Here is a 17,798-nt window from a genome sequence, read left to right on the forward strand (position 1 = left end):
GCAACAATAGAATGGGCATCGACTGCAACACCAAGAGCAAGCCCTAGAGGAGAGTACTAACAAGAAATGCAAGAAAGTGAAGTGCTCTAGTTCACTCTGTAGCAACACAAAGGTGCTTCTACAAGATCCCAGAAAGCTCCTTTACGTGAACTCAATGGGTTGTTTCCTCTACTACTACTTCGTTCTCTGCATCTTCCAAAACGATTTATTTGTCGATACTTCCTCTCCCTCCTTTTTTTTTTTTTTACCTGATTAGATTATAAACTATTTTGTTAGCTATTATTTTTCTCACATCTCATCTAGACTAATCTTAGTTTAAGTAATTTAATAAATAAAATAATTATTTCAATAAGAAAAAATAATTAAAATCACCATATATCAAATTATGCAAAGGAAGATAAAACTCTGAAAAACATTTATCATCCACTTTCTCCGGTCCACAACAAAATAAAATGGGAGGCTATCAGAAGTTCCAAAGGGAAAAAGTTTGAGGTTCGTAATTTTCAAGGAAAACTGGAAGGGACCCAGAAGGATCCGCAAAATCAACCATCCACAGAGAGAGCAACAAGATCGGGATATCACCCAATCAGAGAGAAAATTCATGACTTTCCAAAGATCAAGAGTTAAGCAAGAGAGAGAGAGAGTAAGAGAGAGTAACCTGTAATGTGGATGGAAGAGAAGCAATAGGCTGAGCCAGAAATAATGAAAGCAAAATTTTCTGTCTACTTAAGTGACTGAAACGAAGCAGTAGAACTCTTGATCGAAGTCGAGAGTCGGACAAGTTCTTTGCTAGTGGGGTGGAATCAGAAATCGGGGGCAAGTGAGGTTTAAGTAAGAGAGGTTAAGCCGGGGTCAAGTGGACGGGTTCTTCGTTAGAGGACGGTGATGGCAAACGACAACAGAGAACAGTGACAGTGACTAGGGTTTCCACAGTGGGGAGAAGAGACTTGAGAAATTGCTCAGTTTTGACGGGTTCGATGGGTTGTATTGTTTAAAACCCACTATTAAATTTTGATCTAATGAACTCGTGTTTGTTCGAGTTGGGCAAATTGGGTATCTCAGACGGATCGGGCTAAGGCCCTTTATGCACAGGCCTAAAGGTAACGATATTCACGACAAGGAAATCAAAACAGGATGTTTTATGCATTAATGAAATAGTGCATTTTGGAGTTATAAGAAGCTGACGTCTGAGAAGAAAATGATGTATGTTCTGTGGGGATTTTGTGTGTAATAAACAACTGCATTTTACTTATAGTCTAGTAGTATAAATTTTGAATTCATTGTAGAGACTCTTTATTCAAAAGCTTAATAAAAGGAAGTCGTCTTTGGAGGTTGGAGGTTCCTCGAAAGCCTCTTTCAAGAATCAAGAAGTGGATTCTTGGGTTTTCTTCTCATCTCTTGTTCATTGTTCTTATTTGTTAGTTTCTTGGGAAGTTTTATGGGAATTGAAAGAAGCACGTAACAACAATCGGTTGGGATTAACTATGGTTTGGAGGGAAAAGCTCTCATATGGTATCAAGATGTCATTGATTGTGGTGTTTTTAATGGATGAGATTCATTTGTAAAGGCATTGCAAGTAAGATTTGGGCCAACAGCTTATGATGACCCAATTGAGGCATTGACACACCTCAAGCAATCATCCTTTGTAACTGTGTATAAAGCTCAATTTGAGGCTTTGTCTAATAGGTTGAAAGGATTGTTTCAGAGGCATAAATTGAGCTGCTTTTGAGTGGGTTAAAGGATGAGATTCGATTACCAATTTGAATGCTCAATCCTATTAATCTCAATGTTGCTTTTGGATTACCAAAGATCCAAGAAGAGTATTTGTTAGCTGCTAAGAGGCCATGGAAGGGTATTGTAACACATAATGAATCTACTGTTGAAGGGAGTAGGGTGTAGAAACCTGCTTTACCAATTAAGAAAATATTTTCTTCTCAAGTGGATGAGAAAAGAAAAAGAAAAAAGACATGCTACCATTGTGATGAAAAATAGAACCCTGCACATGTGTGTAAGAGTCCAAAAGTGTACCTGTTGCAAGTAGAGTACACTCTTAATAAAACTTTAGAAGTTGAGGAAGTCGTGGAAGAAGCTGTTGTAGGGAGAGAAGAGTTAGTAGTAAAAGAAGAAGGGTTAGAGGTATCCATTCATGCAATATCAGGGTGTTCTAATAATAATGCAATGAGATTACTTTGAAGGATAGGGAGTTGTGTAGTTGAGATCATGGTGGATTCAGGAAGTACACATAACTTCCTAGATCCCTTAGTGGTGCAGGCAGCAAAGTTGAAGGTTCATGATGACTCAAAGTTACAAGTTAGAGTGGGTAATGGTGACAGATTGCTTATCAAGGTTAGATGTGAAGAATTCATAAAAATTCAAGACTCCAGATTCAGAATTCCTTTCCATATTCTGACTTTAGGTGGCTATGACATTGTCTTGGGGGTTCAGTGGTTGAAAGCCTTGGGGCCCATTAATTGGGATTTCAATTCTATGTCAATGAGTTTTGTAGTTGGGCATTCCAGGGTCACTTTGTGTGGAATGAAGTCTGATGGGTTAAAAGTTCAGAGTGGAGAGAGTAGTTTGAAGTCTTCTTTGGTAAGACATCAAGGTTGGTTTTTATAGTTGGTGAGTGAAGAGCAAGGAGAAAAGCCTAGAAGTCAGGTTAAGGAAGCGGCTGAGTATTTGCAAAACTTGTTGGGTTACCTCCAACCGGATCTTTTGATCACTAAATTCCACTGAAAGAGGGTCCTAGCCCAATTTCAATGAGGCCTTACAAATACCATCACTATAAAAAAAGTGAGGCAGAAAATATTGTCCAAGATTTGCTGAAATCTGGTGTAGTGAGGCCCAGTCAAAGTCCCTTTTCATCACTAGTGCTTCTTGTTATAAAATCAGAAGGATCGTGGAGAATGTGCATAGACTATTGTGCACTAAATCAGGTAACCATCAAGGACAAATTCCCCATAACTGTCAATGATGAGTTACTTGATGAATTATTTAGGGCAAAAATTTTCTCAAAGTTGGACTTGAGATATGGTTATCAACAGATTTGAGTGAAGGAAGAGGATATTGAGAAAATAGCTTTCAGAATTCATGAGTGGCACTATGAGTTCTTAGTAATGCCTTTTGGGCTTACTAATGCCCCTAGTACCTTCCAAGGATTGATGAACGATATGTTCAAACCTTTCTTAAGGAGGTTTATATTGGTTTTTTTTTTTTTATGACATTTTGATTTACAACAGAACTTTGGTGGATCATGTCTCACATCTAAGATCAATTTTAGAGGTATTAAAGCAGCACAATTTGTATGCAAACATGTCAAAGTGTAAATTAGCAATGCACGAAGTAGATTACTTGGGCCATGTCATTTCTGGTTGTGGAGTCAAGGCTAATCCTTCTAAGATTGTATCCATGGTTGAATGGCCCATTCCAAATTCCTTGAAAGCTTTGAGACATTTCCTAAGCCTCACTGGATACTACAAGAAATTTATAAGGAATTATGGAACCATTGTTGCCCCATTAACAGTTTTGCTTAAGAAGAATTCCTTCCGTTGGACTATAGCTACATCTCAGGCTTTTCAACAGTTTTAAGAGGTTGTTACTAATCCTCCAATTCTTAGGCTGCCTGACTTCTCTAAAAGCTTCACAATTAAGTGTGATGCTTCTGGAGTAGGGTTGGGGGCTGTGTTTATGCAAGAGGGCTAGCCTATTGCATTTTACAGTAAGGCCTTAAAGGGTAAAGTATTGTTGTTGTCGACTTATGGAAAAGAGTTATAAGCTCTTGTTTCTACTGTAAGTAAATGGAGAGCTTATCTTTTGGGATGAGTTTTTAAGGTAAAGGTTGATCTACAAGCACTTAAGTATTTGCTAGAGCAAAGAGTTGGCACAAAAACTCAACAAAATTGGTTATCCAAGCTAATAGGCTATGATTTCACTATTGACTATAAAAGGGGCAAGGTGAATAAAGTGGCAGATGCCCTTTCAAGAAAGTTTCAAGAACAACCAGCTACTTAAGCCTCAATCACTTTTCCCACTTCTGTTTGGGTCAAGGAGCTTAAACAAAGTAATCAACTTTGCCCTACCATTAGTGGCATTTATGAAAAATTGCAGCAAGGCCTAGAGGGTCCTAATGACTATACCTTGCAGCAAGGGTTGTTACTGACGAAAGGGAAAATTGTAGTGGTTTTAGACTCACCATTCAAGACCAAGGTTCTTGCATCATATTCATCATGGTCTACAAGCTAGGAATGTTAGCTATCACAAAAAATTGTTCAGAGCTAAAATGGGTTTTTATTGGGAAGGAATGCGCAAGGACATAAAATCACTTGTCAGAGAATGTGAGGTGTGTCAGACATGTAAGCATGAAACAGTCCATCCAGCTGGACTTTTGCAGCATTACCAATTCCCTCTTCACCATGGTTAGACATTTCCATGGATTTTATTGAAGGGTTGCCTCCTTCAAGTGGCTTTATTATGATTCTCATAGTGGTTGACAGATTCACTAAATTTAGACATTTTTTCCCTCTTGCACATCCATATACAACAAGTAAGATAAATCAAGTCTTTTTCTCTCGGGTTTTTTAAATTACATAGAATGCCCAAATCCATTGTATCAGATAGAGATCCTATTTTCACAAGTACTTTTTGGAAGAAGCTGTTTAAGCTACAAGGCACTTCATTGAACTTTAGTTTTGCCTATCATCCACAATTTGATGGGCAGACTAAGGCTTTGGAAGACAGGTTTTGAAGCTTTATATGGCTATCTTTGGAAGACAGTTTCCTTGCGCCACAACTTGAAACTTACTCCAAGGTTTTTTTGGACCTTTTCAAATCCTTGGAAAAATTGGGACAGTTGCTTACAAGCTGAACCTCCCTTCCTCTTCAAAAATGCATCCTGTATTTCATGTGTCATGTTTAAAGAAGAAGTTGGGTCAGTACGTGATGCCACTACCTACACTTCCTTCTATAAACTCTCAGGGAGAAGTTTAACCTGAACCTAAAATGATTTTGGAGAGAAGAATGAAGAGGGTAAGAAACCATGTTGCTACTGAAGTATTGGTGAAGTGGCTAGGGGTACCTATTAAAGACAGTACTTGGGAGTTGCTCTGGAAATTGTGTGACCTGTATCCACAACTTGTGTGCAAGGTTCTTTAGAGGAGTGGAAGTCTTAAGGCCTTTAGGTCAAGGACCTTAAAGGGGGAAGGAATGTAAGGGATTGAAAAGAAGGGTTCTGTAGTGTTAAAAGAATTTTAAACAATGTGTTTTGAAGAGTAAGTTAAGCAGTGCATTTTGTGGAAGGTAACGGTATTAACGGCAAGGAAATCGAAACGGGGCGTATTATGCATTAATGAAATGGTGTGTTTTGGAGTTATAAAAAGCTAAGGTGAGGGAAGAAAATGATGTATGTTCTGTGGGGATTTTTTGTGTTATAAACAACTGTGTTTTAATTGTAGTCTAGTAGTATAAAGTCTGAATTCATTGTAAAGACTCTTTGTTTAGAAGCTTAATAAAAGAAAGTCATCTTTGGAGGTTGGCGGTTCCTCAAAAGCCTCTTCCAAGAATCAAGAAGTGGTTTCTTGGGTTTTCTTCTCATCTCTTGTTCATTGTTCTCATCTGTTAGTTTCTTGGGAAGTTTTCTGGGAATTGAAGGAAGCATGCAACAGCAACTAGTTATGCCTGCAGGTCAATGTGCAGTATTGCAGCAACGTTATGGCTCAATATGGTGGTTTCCAGAACTCAAAGGAGGTAACGCCCCGTACCTGGATGGGTCGGAGAATTACTACCTGTCACCTAAAATCATTTCACAACAATACAAATATAATTTCCAAATAATCCATAAACATCAATTCGTCTATTTTAACTAAACATATAAACAACCCCTACAAGATTCTCAATGAGATAATCTAACAAGATAAATTAATAACTCCACAAACTCTTCATAATAATATCAATCTCCTAATAAATCAAACCAAGATACGGAAAATATCTTCTAATAATTACAATACCCTTAGGTACTCAATAAAATTTCCTCAACTAAACCCTGCCCATGTTTCTTAATCTTGATTCCCAGCTAAGCCATCACAATTATCTGAAAAATATTGTGGAGATAAGGGGTGAATTATCAATAATTCAGTAAGCAGAGAACATATACTAATATGTAAACATGAGCCGTTTCACAGAGTTTAGAATGCAAAGCAAAACATTTTTAATTTTAGAGTGCGGAACCAAAACATGTTCTCAAAATATCAGAGCAACAGTTTAGAAATATTTATATTCAAAAATCATTTGGCATAGCATAACTAAACATCATCATCATATCATCTCATATCATATCGTATCAAAGCATCATATCAGAACAAATGTTATGTTTAACCCCTATGGTAAGGTTGTGCTATTCTTAGTGGTCAAACCAGGTAGAAACAGAAGTGAATCTTCCCCTTATTAGTCTCGGAGCCCCGAGTGTGCACACAGGAAAGACCACACAAAAAACTATTTTACTTCCAAAGTGGGTGCACTTAGAGACAGAGAAGTTGATACCAACCATATAACAGAGGCCGCAGTTTTACATCTGTGGTAAGGTCAAAGAAAAACATATCAGAAGGGAGAAGGGGGAAGGGAGGGAGGGAGGGAGTGGCGACACTTGATGGGGAGAAGGGAGGAAGTGATCTTTGGGAAAGGAAAAATCAAAGTGGGTGTTTGTGAGAGTTAGAACAACGTCGGACGTGTTGTAAAAATTAGAACGAGAGGGTTTGACGTCGACCAAAACCCTCGAACAGAGATGGTGTCACATGGCTATTCAATGGAAAGAAAAGAAATAAAAAGAAATAAATACATAAATCTTGAGCTGAGGGACGAACATAGAGAGTAAGGGTAGGTTTGGGGGGTGAGATAAGAATTTTGTGTTTTGTTTTAGTGTTTAAAATATTATGTTTTAATATTATTATTATTTTGGGATTTGAAAAAGGTATATTGTGATTTGAAAAATTTGAATTATTTATTATATTTTGTATGGGGATTTGAAAAATGTGTAATGATGAGATGAGATGAGATGAAAATTTTGTGTTTTATTTGTGCCCCAAACCTGCCCTAAGAGACATGATTACTTAGAGAGAGAGAGTGGGCTTTATCGGCATGAAGAGTAACCGGCAATGGTGATAACTATCATGAATGGCAATGGTTAACAGGGAGGAACGATATGTGAAGCAGATTGTGAGTGAGAATTGGTGTGTGTGTGTGAGAGAGAGAGAGAGAGAGAGTGAGTGAGTGAGTGAGAACAAAGAGTGAGTGAGAGGAAGGCTTACCGTCGTTCACCAACTGCTCTGACGTAAAGGCTTGACGGCGACACAAATTCAGGAACCCACAAAATCGTAGCTCCAACGACGACAAAGAAAACTCATAAAGAGGGAAAGTTTGAGAGTGGGTCTGTTGAGAGAGGTTTGGATGTGAGGAAAAAAAAAACTGCAAAGACGTGGGGGGTTGTATGGGGTGGAAGGCTAACAAGGAAGAAGAAAAGTAAAAGGGACATGAAAACATACCGAAACAGCGCCATTTTGGTCTCCATGGCTGGGCTCTTTGTGGGCTTGGGCTTGATTTTGTACATGTGGCTGTTGTGCATGACCTAGAGTACTTGTCTACATATATATAGTTGATAGTGAGATTGAGATTGATGTGCGGCAACCCTAATATGATCTCCTACATGCATGGGTCTCGTTCTTGGGCTCAAGCCTTGGGCCTTCTGATGGGTTTTAGTAGGTTTCTTGAGCTCGGCCTATAATCATTTAACAAATTAACCCTAACAGGTGAAGCCTTAGACCCAAAATGAGCTCAACACAATATTTGTTGGCTTTTTAAAATAAACCATTAGTCAATTGCCTGTTAAATATGGGCCGCTTGTTCAAAAGGATAATTGGGTTTTAACCAATTTATTAGGCCCAATAAAATCCTTAGTCATCTAAAATGATTTTCTAGGCCCATGGTCTATTCTATATCGTCTAAATACGAAAAAACATATTTACCATAACATCCCAGAGATTTTTACTTTGCTATTTATTTAGTATTATTATTTTATTAGTAATTTAAAGATATTTGAGTGGGATTGTTATTAGGCACAATCAATCGTTTTCGTTTTTATAAAAAGGAAAAAAAAAAAAAAAAAACTCTTGGCTTTTCATTTAACCAATATCGTTTACATTTTGGCTTTTATTGTGTGTGACAATGGAATTTGTGTCTCTTTTTTGTTTAATTAATCTACTCTTTTATCTTAATTTTCTGTTTTCTTTTATTTGGATATATATATATATATATATAAGAAATGATAGTTGCAATCGTAAATGTGCAAGTATCGCGCAGTCACTTCAAAAAAAATAAATAAATACGGAATTTACATGAAAAAAATTAATTTCTCAGTAATGGACCTCATGTTCTTTTTTAAAATGACTGTACGATATTTAGACACTCTATAAATGTATATAGTATTATTCTATATATATATATATATATAGGAGTATATATTCAAGAAGACTAAAGAGGAAGACCACAGCAAAGTGAGGAATAGACCCTTGGTTTTGCGACTGAATATTGTACCTCTCTTTGAATTGAATTGCTCATCTCCAAATAAGAAAAAAAAGGGAAGTTCGGATTGTATACGCGGCTTGATGTCGGTTAGCTAACATATGGAAAAGGAAAACAACACAAGTCTCGTGAGAGGTAATGAAAACCATTTTTTAAGTGTTGGCTTTTCGTCCTTTGGTTCCGTCCGAAACTCGTTACATTTTCATCTACTTTTATTTCATTACAATAAATCGTGATTATTCATTAATTTTTAATTTTTTTTAAAGAATAAAGGATAATTTGATAGTGATGAAACGTGACGTATTTTATATAATGAAATGAAAATAGGATAAAAATGTAATTTGTAATATTATTCTTTTAATAACCTCTATATTAAAATTACAAATTTTTTGGCTAAGAATTATAGAATTTGTCCCTTTAGGACCCAATTCACTCCAAGCATTGACAAAAATGAATCCCATGCATTCGTTCATGATTGCTAAGCAAATGGGTATCAAAAGTAAACGTGGCTCACGTTGTCCATACTTAGATTCTAATCTTTAACTACACATGCACAAGATGTTTATCTCGTGACTCTTATATATATATATATATATATATATATATATAAATATATATATATTTATATATAAATATATATATATTTATATATATGGTCCCCCGTTCACTTCACTTATACTTTTTGTGGTGCATGAAACTTCCTGCACATGAACCTTTTTTATGCACCTATACATCGACCATGGCCACTTGGCAGTATGGTCCTCCAACCCTAAGGCCACGGTAGCTTTTCTTCCAAAGCAAAATATCAAGCCTTTTTAGCCAAAGGTCCCCACAAAGACACATTAATAGAACAAAGAGCAGTGTAGATATGTTTCAACCTTCCCCCTTAGCCTGGAAGTCGTGCACTCTCCTCTTCCAAGTTTCCTCGCACTTGTTGGGAAATAAATCTTATCCTAAATTTCTATTTATTTTATTTCATCTACTTTTTAAACATAGTTCAAATATAAATATTTTTTAAATTAATCATTACAATTTTTTTAAATTTTTAAACAAAAAATAAAAAATAATTCAAAATTTTCAAATTCACAAACAAAAATAATATAATAAAATTATATTCTAACAATAATTTAACTTCATAATATTTTTATTCAACTTTTTCTCTCTTATTTTCTAAAATGTTAAAAATATTTAATTCAAATTATCTCACTACTCTTCACAAACTATCTTACTACTCTTCAAAAAATTATCATCTCATCTTATCTCATCCTTCAAAAGATCTCGGAGAGGACGTAATTTGGATTATGTAGAATCTGTACGGATTGGTAACATTAGTGATATGTGTAAATTAAGCATCTCAATGAAGTTCAATATAAGATATTGTTTGATAGAACATTTTTTTTTAATTATATATGTTTGATAGAACTTACAATATATTAGAAATTCAAATTGACAAAGAGAATGAGAATGGGGGAGACAACATTTGAGGACTACATTTTTATTGTTTCGCAATAAATTGAATACAATCATATCAATATGTCTCTATTTAGAAATGAAATAAAGTAAATATTGTAAAATTCAAATTATTTGATAATTATCCTAATCAAATTTGTCAAATTCTTAATTTAAGGTGAAAAATATTTTAGCCTGATAATTAGAATATCAAATAAGCGCTCATTATTTTTGTTTTGAGATTTAAAAAAATTGAATTGTTTATTTTATTTTATATTGAAAGTTAGAAAAATTGTAATGATTAGATGAGATGAGATGAGATGAAATAATATGATATGTTTTCTAAAAACAAACGATAGAGTCGTGGCCAACAAAGAGTTAATAATTGGCCAAAATCAACAAAAATGCTAACAATAAACCAAAAAATTGAGTCAACATGATAAGGCAAAATATGACATCGATGAGATATAGGACTAAAAACAAAACGCCAACAAAAATAGTCATGGGGATTTATACCATGCGCACAACGACTAAGAACAATTGGGCTAACGAAGATGCACAGAACAATTGGGCTAATCGACATATATATGATTGAACGACAGCGAAAGTTCTTTGAGATAGGTAAAACCAATCGAGTAAAAACAAATATTCCCCACTCATTGTCAATTACCCTCTACTAATTTCGAAAGTTAAATCTAAATGACTAGTTAAGATCAAGCATGACATTAATGAAAGGCCCTAATACCATGATAGAGTTTAGAATAAAATAAAAACTGAGATGATAAAAAGAATTTTTTTTATTTTATTTATAAGTCAGTGTGAATAACACATTTAATAAAGTGTTTATATGACATAATTTGATTTGAAAGATAAGTTTTAAAATTTAAATCTTTACTATTTAAATGATGTGAATGATATACTCTATATATCGACTTCAGGATAAAATAACTCAAAAGAAAATGAGAGATGATAACTTTCACGACAATTTTTTTGTTATTCACGCTAAATTGAATATAAAGCATAAACTAGATCCAATGTGAGTAGGATCATGGAGATTTTGATACAAATTTTTTTTAATTCATCTCATATCATTTTATCTAATAATTATAATTTTTTTAAATTTTACACAAAATATAATAAAAAATTTAACTTTTTTCAAATTCTAAAATAATAATAATACTAAAAAATAAAATTCTAATAATATTTTATTCAATTTTCATTTCAACTCATTTCGTCTCAACTCACTATCCAAACCTCTCCTTAACCACGCTTCCAACTGTTCTGCCAGAATCTATAAGATACTTATAATAAAATTAGAGCGGTGCTACTCTGCTCCTCATAGTAGCCCGCTGCAAGTGACCGCTAGATCAAAATCATATTTTCAATTTTTATTCATATTTATTATCATTTTAAAATATTTTTTAAAAAATATAAAAATATATATATCAATACATTAATAGCAAATTCCTTAATTATTAAGTAAAAAAAAATTAAAATACGTAAGGTGTCAAAATGAGTGGATAAGTTGAATGGACAAAATAAAATTTTCGTAAAATTATATAAATAAATATTGTGAAAATCAAATATCTTGGTATGCAAAAATACTTGATAACTCTATAAAATAAAATCTTTTACCATAATTAGTAGTTACGATTATGTTTAACAGTGTTAAGGCTCATAAACCCACAAACATGTAAGGTCACTTCAAATACAACTTTTCCGATGCACGTAATGTCAGGAGATCCATCGATCATACATCAAACCATATATAACAAATGAGATTAAAGCTGATAGTACATCACATTTCTCCATACCAAAATTTCTTTCTCCTTAGAATCCAAAAGAGAAAAGATATCCTCCCTACTATTCTACAATTTTTCTATAACTTTCTAATAAAATAATATTTTTTTAAATATTTATTTTAATTTTAATTTTGATTTGATGTGTTCAAACTTTGAAAAATATTATTTTATTAAAAAATTGTTGAAAAAATGTAAATGAGTAGTATGGCTATCATTGCTCAATCCAAAAATGAGAGTGTTGCGTGTGAAGCTGCCAATGCAAGTAAAGAGATAAGAAAATGGAGTAAGCTGAGCTCTATATGGTGGTATGGTGGGGAGCTTTTTCCGCGTCGGTACAAATGATTGCTTGGGAGATGGTCCCAAAATGGTGACCCTGCATACGCAACTTGATAAAAACTCCTATTATAGAATACGTGACTCCATCTGGAAATCAGCCTCAACCCCAATCCTGCTTTCTTCTTTTTGTTTTCTTTCTTTTTGGTCTAAATTGGCCAGAGAGCTGAATAATATGCATGATCAGGGGGGGATCGATGCAAAGCACCGCGTATTTGTTTGTGATGGGTGAGTTCTCGGCCCGGATGAAGCCAGCCCCCAGCCGCATCGTAGATCAGTCTATCCTGTCTTTGCGCATGTTTGAGAAAAAGAGTAACAAAAAGTATTGGTATACATGCTCCGAAGAAATGTACAAGATAGAGATATAACTCCATCAACAGTACGTAGGCACCAAATTTTATTTTAATTTATTTTTTGTGGTTAATGCCGACTAAACCTGACCACATCATTTTAATCTAAAATATCTAAAAAATAATATTATATACAGTCGTAGAATAGACGGATTTCATGAAGTTTCTCTAAACGAAAGAATCGAAGCGAAAGAATATTTCCAGATGCTTGTTCATGATCATTATGGAAAGATGGTTGATTTTATAATCACCTAACCAACTCCCTTGTTGGTGTGTTAGTGATTATGTAGTGTAGTGGGTAAGAGTTATTGTCCGTGCCCACCGATTGCTAGTTGAGCTGCTACCATTATTGACAGTACCCTCGTAGCAATGATCGATAATACGTTCTTTTTGACTTACCATGCATTATTAGAGCACTGACAGATATCGGTAAAAGTAATATTTCGAAAAAATGTCTACTAAATTTCTGCTGTATTGAATTAGATTAACGCAATTTATTTAAAAGATAAGCTACAATAACTTTATTTCTAGAATTATATATGAAGAGAAATATAGTATTTTTATTTTAATATTTTTTGTGTTTCTCTTTTCTCTCCTTTTAGTGTAACTTCATTTCTAGAATTACGATATATTTTCTTATTATTAATTATATTTTTGTAAAATAATAATATGAATAAATTTTTTATTAATTACTTATAAAGTACAAAATAATGCAATAATTTTATCTTATAACAAATTATAATATAAGTAATGTTCATCTATATAATTTAATTAAATAAATATTAGTAATAATAAAATAATAATAATAATATTTTATTATTATAGAGAGTATGATAACTAATCTGATTTAAACTTTAAGTTTTGAGTGATTGGTTAAAAGTAAAAAACTTTTATATTAGTCAAATTTTAAAAATTGAGATAATTAATCAAATGTTAATGCTATGACCAAAGGTATTAGATACTCACTAATATTTAAATATTTATAACCTAGTATTCTTATATTATGATAAAAAGATAAGGTTTATAAAATATAATTATAAAAATATTTTATAATTAATGTGACGTAATATAATGTATCGTCTTAAAATTATAATGTAATATATCATGTCAAGCCATGTATATTTATAAGATAGTTCTTTTAAAATTTATTTATATATATATATAAAAAAAAAAAGATAGTTCTTTTATAACTTTTTTAAGGAGCAAATATTTCACAATTCAAAATATCATGCAATTAAAGTTCTTACGTAAATACTATTTTTAAATATAAGTTATAATATAAGTTCCTATGTTTTCACAAATTCCCTATCTTTTCGAATTTAGCAAACTCATCATTACAACTTTTTCAAATCTCAATACAAAATATAATAAACAATTCAACTTTTTCAAATTTCAAAATAATAATAATATTAAAAAATAATATTTTATCATCTCAACTCAATTCAACTCAATTCACTTCAACATCCAAACACAATCTAAATCCTTATGTTTAGAATTTTTTGCAATCAACCCCTATTTGAGTTAAATCAAAGTCTAACCAATTAATTAATAGATAATATTATATACAATCTTAAACTGTGTAGTTTTTGTGTATTTCATTTAAAAAAATAGTGGAGGTCACAGTTAATAAAATAATTTTTCACTTAAATTTTAAATTTATTTATTTTTTATTAATATAAATATTATTTCTATTAATTATATTCTTGACATTTTTAAATAGTAAATAGTAACACACGAGAGGCTTTTATGGACCGTACACGATATACCGTAAAAACTTTTTCAGGTTTTTGTGTTTAAAAGCCTCCCCGTAACTAAATAAATATTGTTTTTCAAATAGATAATTAACTATTTTTTTAATTAGTCAATAGTTTCTTTTTTAGTTTAATAATCTTTATTTATTTTATTTTTCAATTAGTTTTTGACTTCCTACGTAAAGGTTTTAGGAAACTCAAACACTGATTTTCCCGATTAACCTCTTTCTTAATCAAACCATATACACTATACGGTACAGAACGTGATACCGAAATACATAGTATGAGTCTGGTGCGTTTGGTTATCATATTTATTTCAATTTATTTTATTTTTTTTTAATTTTAATATAAAATATAATAAATAATTTAATTTTTTTAAATTTTAAAATAATAATAATATTAAAAAATAATATTTTAATAATATTTTATCATTTCAATTTAACATCTTAACACAATTTAAATAATAAATTCTTAAATTATAATGGGTTAGACAGTAAGGGGTTGTACGGTCATTTTACAAGACACGCCAGCGCTGACGATGCCGTCGTTTCTGGACAACCATTAGTCTACTTCGACGGCAGTTCCCAACACACCGCACACCACTGCTGAGTTTCTCACCATCCCCATTAATTAATCACATTCCCCATAAGCATACATACATCATACATCCATCATTCCACCCACACATGATATATACATACATAGGCGGTCCCTCGTGGATATGACCCGCAACCGAGCCTCTTATAAATCTCAACTCCGTCCTCCATTGCTACTCTTCAAACGATCCTTCTAGCAGATCTCTACGTCGGTCGAATAATTAATTGAGTTTTTGTCATTCTGATTATCGCCAATGGGTGAGGTCTGTCTCAAGTCTCTCTAGCTTCAGCTCTTCGATTATTCATGGGGTTTCCGTATTGTGTTATGTTCTGTTTGACTAACGTTGTCTTTTTTTTTAACTTTCTTTTTCCTCTTTGATTGGGAAAAGCAGAAAGTTCAAGGAGAGAAGAATGAGGGGGAGAAGAAGCCCGCCGACAAGAAAGACGATGGCAAAGCCACCGCCGTTTTCAAGATGGAAATGCATTGCGAGGGCTGCGCCAAGAAAGTCAGAAGAGCTGTTCGTGGTCTCGATGGTATACATGGAAATCCATGACTTTAATGACATTATGTGGTTTTGCTAATTTAATTGTAATCCGATCTTCACTATATGAACTGTGGAGTGGATCCTCTCTCATCGTTCTCTCTAAAAAATTTCAACGCTGAATTGAAACAGAGAATTGTTCCTGTTACGATTCTCAACAAATTCAGCATGATTTGTTTTTGTTTCCAAATTCTAGGCATAAGTTGTTCCTCATTGCGTTGTTGTTGATGATGATCTATGTCAACAGGTGTTGAAGATGTGAAGACAGATTGTGCGGCAAACAAATTGACGGTAACGGGGAAACCGGACCCCGCGGCCATCAAGGAGAGGCTGGAGCAGAAAACAAAGAAGAAGGTGGAGCTCGTCTCTCCGCAGCCAAAGAAAGATGGCGGTGGGGATAAGAAGCCGGAGGAGAAATCGGAGAAGAAGGAGGAGAAGAAGGAAGAGAAGAAGGAGGAGAAGAAACCCCCCAAAGAGGTACACTCTCTAACCTGCGCTTCACAACCGGCCTCTCGTTAACATGCGCCGTTGCCAGCTATGCCATGGCTTTGCACACACGGTGCACTTTAGCTCGCGTGGGGCTGATATGTGAAAAGATTAATTAATTAATTAATTTGGTTACCAACGAGGGCCGACGAGGGGAGTCTTGAGATAAGTTGTTATTATTCAAATCTGATTTTGTGAACTAATTTTATGAGCGATTTTTCTCATGTGGGTCCAGAGTTCTGTGGTTATGAAGATCCGACTGCATTGTGAAGGTTGCATCCATAAAATAAAGAAGATCATACAGAAGTTCAACGGTGAGATATCACCAAACCCTTTTAATTATTCAATAATTTTTGTAAACAATTTTTTTTTTGGTCGGTTATAGTGATGCAAACTCACCAAACTCCAATTTTATTTGTTAATTTTAAAAAATAAATAATATTTTTCTACTCTTTCCGTTGAGGGCTAAAATATTCTGGAACACCCAGATGATTGGCTAGCTACAATGAATGACATTTACCAATTTATTTCAATTGATGCGGATGCAGGAGTTGAGAAGGTGGAGGTAGATGCGGGGAAGGATCTGGTGACGGCGAAGGGCACGATGGACGTGAAGGAATTGGTTGCCTACCTCAAAGAGAAGCTCAAAAGGAACATCGAGGTCGTCCCGCCCAAGAAAGACGAAGGCGGAGATAAGAAAGCGAAAGAAGCCGGCGGAGGTGGCGACAAGAAAGAAAAAGAAGCCGGCGGAGGTGGCGACAAGAAAGAGAAAGAAGCTGGAGGAGGAGGAGGCGGCGACGGTGGAAAGAAGGAGGAAGGTGGTGGGACAAAGGTGGAGGTGAGCAAGATGGAGTACCATGGATACCCATATGGAGCTCCCATGCACTACTGGCAAGAGGGACAATCGTCGTCGTACGCTCAGAGTTACCCGATGATGGACGTTCAACATCATCAAGGATATGGGATTGTAAACCATGCGTATGCGAACCAAGAGTATGCGAACCACGGGTATGCGAATCAAGGATACGTGGATCATCAAGGATACGGTGTTGTAAATCAGGGATACATGGTGCCGGCGAACCACCCGATGCATGCGCCGCAGATGTTCAGCGACGAGAATCCCAATGCTTGTTCCATCATGTGAGTGAGATAGCAATCGAAACCCAGATCCCCCAAAACTCCAAAAACCAAAACCCGTAGACGAAGTCGGAGTATATACTGTATACTAAGACAAGAAAAGTAAAAAAAAAAAAAATATTATGGAATTTTAATTAGCTTAATGGATGGGTATGGTAGCCGGCTGGTTTGGGTTGTTGGGTTAGGTTGTTGGTCGTTCTTTTGTCATTGTCATCTTCTAAATTTTGTACTAATTTTTTAGAGTAGTCGAATGTAATAAAAAGTATATAATATATTAATGCTCAACCAGTAATGTCAAAAATACGTGGAGTTGGAACGTTGATTATTATGTTTGGCTCCGTGGAATCCACCTGTTAATTTATTTTTTGTTCGTTTCTTTCTTTGTTTTTTGGTCTTTTTTAAAGGGTGGATGAATTAATTTTGGTTTTAACTAATGAGGGGCAGCAAAAAAGCATTGATGGTTTTGATTGAATATTGAATGTGCGTGCGGGGGCCAAGTGGAGGCATTATTGTCATTCTCCTTGTCATAACTGCGACACTATACTGTCTAGTTGTCCCAATTACACTGTCCCAATTACACTGTCTAGTTGTCCCAATTGTAATAGCCGTCGGTTGGTGGTACCAAGTACCGACTTGCCCGGGAGCGCTACCTATGCAAGTAGAGCCAGTATTGTAATCATTCGATGGATCATATTATCATGAATTATTTTATGTTCACGTGATTGTCACATATCTATATTATTTTTTGTACCGACTATAAATAATGTACTTCACTTTACTTTTG

The 17,798-nt window shown here is 34.3% G+C and overlaps 2 protein-coding genes across 3 annotated transcripts; both read left to right on the plus strand.

Moving 5' to 3' along the window:
- The first annotated feature begins 2,220 nt into the window (after positions 1–2,220).
- On the plus strand, positions 2,221–3,588 carry LOC118348021 (uncharacterized mitochondrial protein AtMg00860-like). Its single transcript, XM_035688746.1, has 3 exons — positions 2,221–2,346; positions 2,446–2,592; positions 3,295–3,588. The coding sequence occupies exons 1-3, from the start codon at positions 2,221–2,223 to the stop codon at positions 3,586–3,588; spliced, it is 567 nt and encodes a 188-aa protein (XP_035544639.1).
- An 11,389-nt stretch (positions 3,589–14,977) lies between these two features.
- LOC108990911 (heavy metal-associated isoprenylated plant protein 6) lies at positions 14,978–17,375 on the plus strand. 2 transcript variants are annotated; one of them, XM_018965029.2, is made up of 5 exons: positions 14,978–15,112; positions 15,242–15,383; positions 15,639–15,868; positions 16,113–16,191; positions 16,426–17,375. In XM_018965029.2, the coding sequence occupies exons 1-5, from the start codon at positions 15,104–15,106 to the stop codon at positions 17,019–17,021; spliced, it is 1,056 nt and encodes a 351-aa protein (XP_018820574.1). In that variant the 5' UTR covers positions 14,978–15,103; the 3' UTR covers positions 17,022–17,375. The 2 variants fall into 2 exon arrangements, with proteins under 2 accessions (XP_018820574.1, XP_018820573.1); XM_018965028.2 differs by having other exon boundaries at positions 14,990–15,112; positions 15,239–15,383; positions 16,426–17,352.
- Positions 17,376–17,798: the final 423 nt, after the last annotated feature.

This window comes from Juglans regia, chromosome 3 (assembly GCF_001411555.2).
Source record: "Juglans regia cultivar Chandler chromosome 3, Walnut 2.0, whole genome shotgun sequence".
Taxonomy (NCBI): Eukaryota; Viridiplantae; Streptophyta; class Magnoliopsida; order Fagales; family Juglandaceae; genus Juglans; species Juglans regia.

Bases quoted from the DNA above. Each gene is read 5' to 3' on its own strand.
- LOC118348021 (XM_035688746.1), top strand. From the start codon at position 2,221: ATGGTGGATTCAGGAAGTACACATAACTTCCTAGATCCCTTAGTGGTG. The intron at 2,347-2,445 runs GTTAGATGTGAA...TTGGGGGTTCAG, and splicing joins GTGACAGATTGCTTATCAAG to TGGTTGAAAGCCTTGGGGCC. The intron at 2,593-3,294 runs GTAAGACATCAA...GTATTAAAGCAG, and splicing joins GTAGTTTGAAGTCTTCTTTG to CACAATTTGTATGCAAACAT.
- LOC108990911 (XM_018965028.2), top strand. The intron at 15,384-15,638 runs GTATACATGGAA...CTATGTCAACAG, and splicing joins AGCTGTTCGTGGTCTCGATG to GTGTTGAAGATGTGAAGACA. The intron at 16,192-16,425 runs GTGAGATATCAC...ATGCGGATGCAG, and splicing joins GATCATACAGAAGTTCAACG to GAGTTGAGAAGGTGGAGGTA.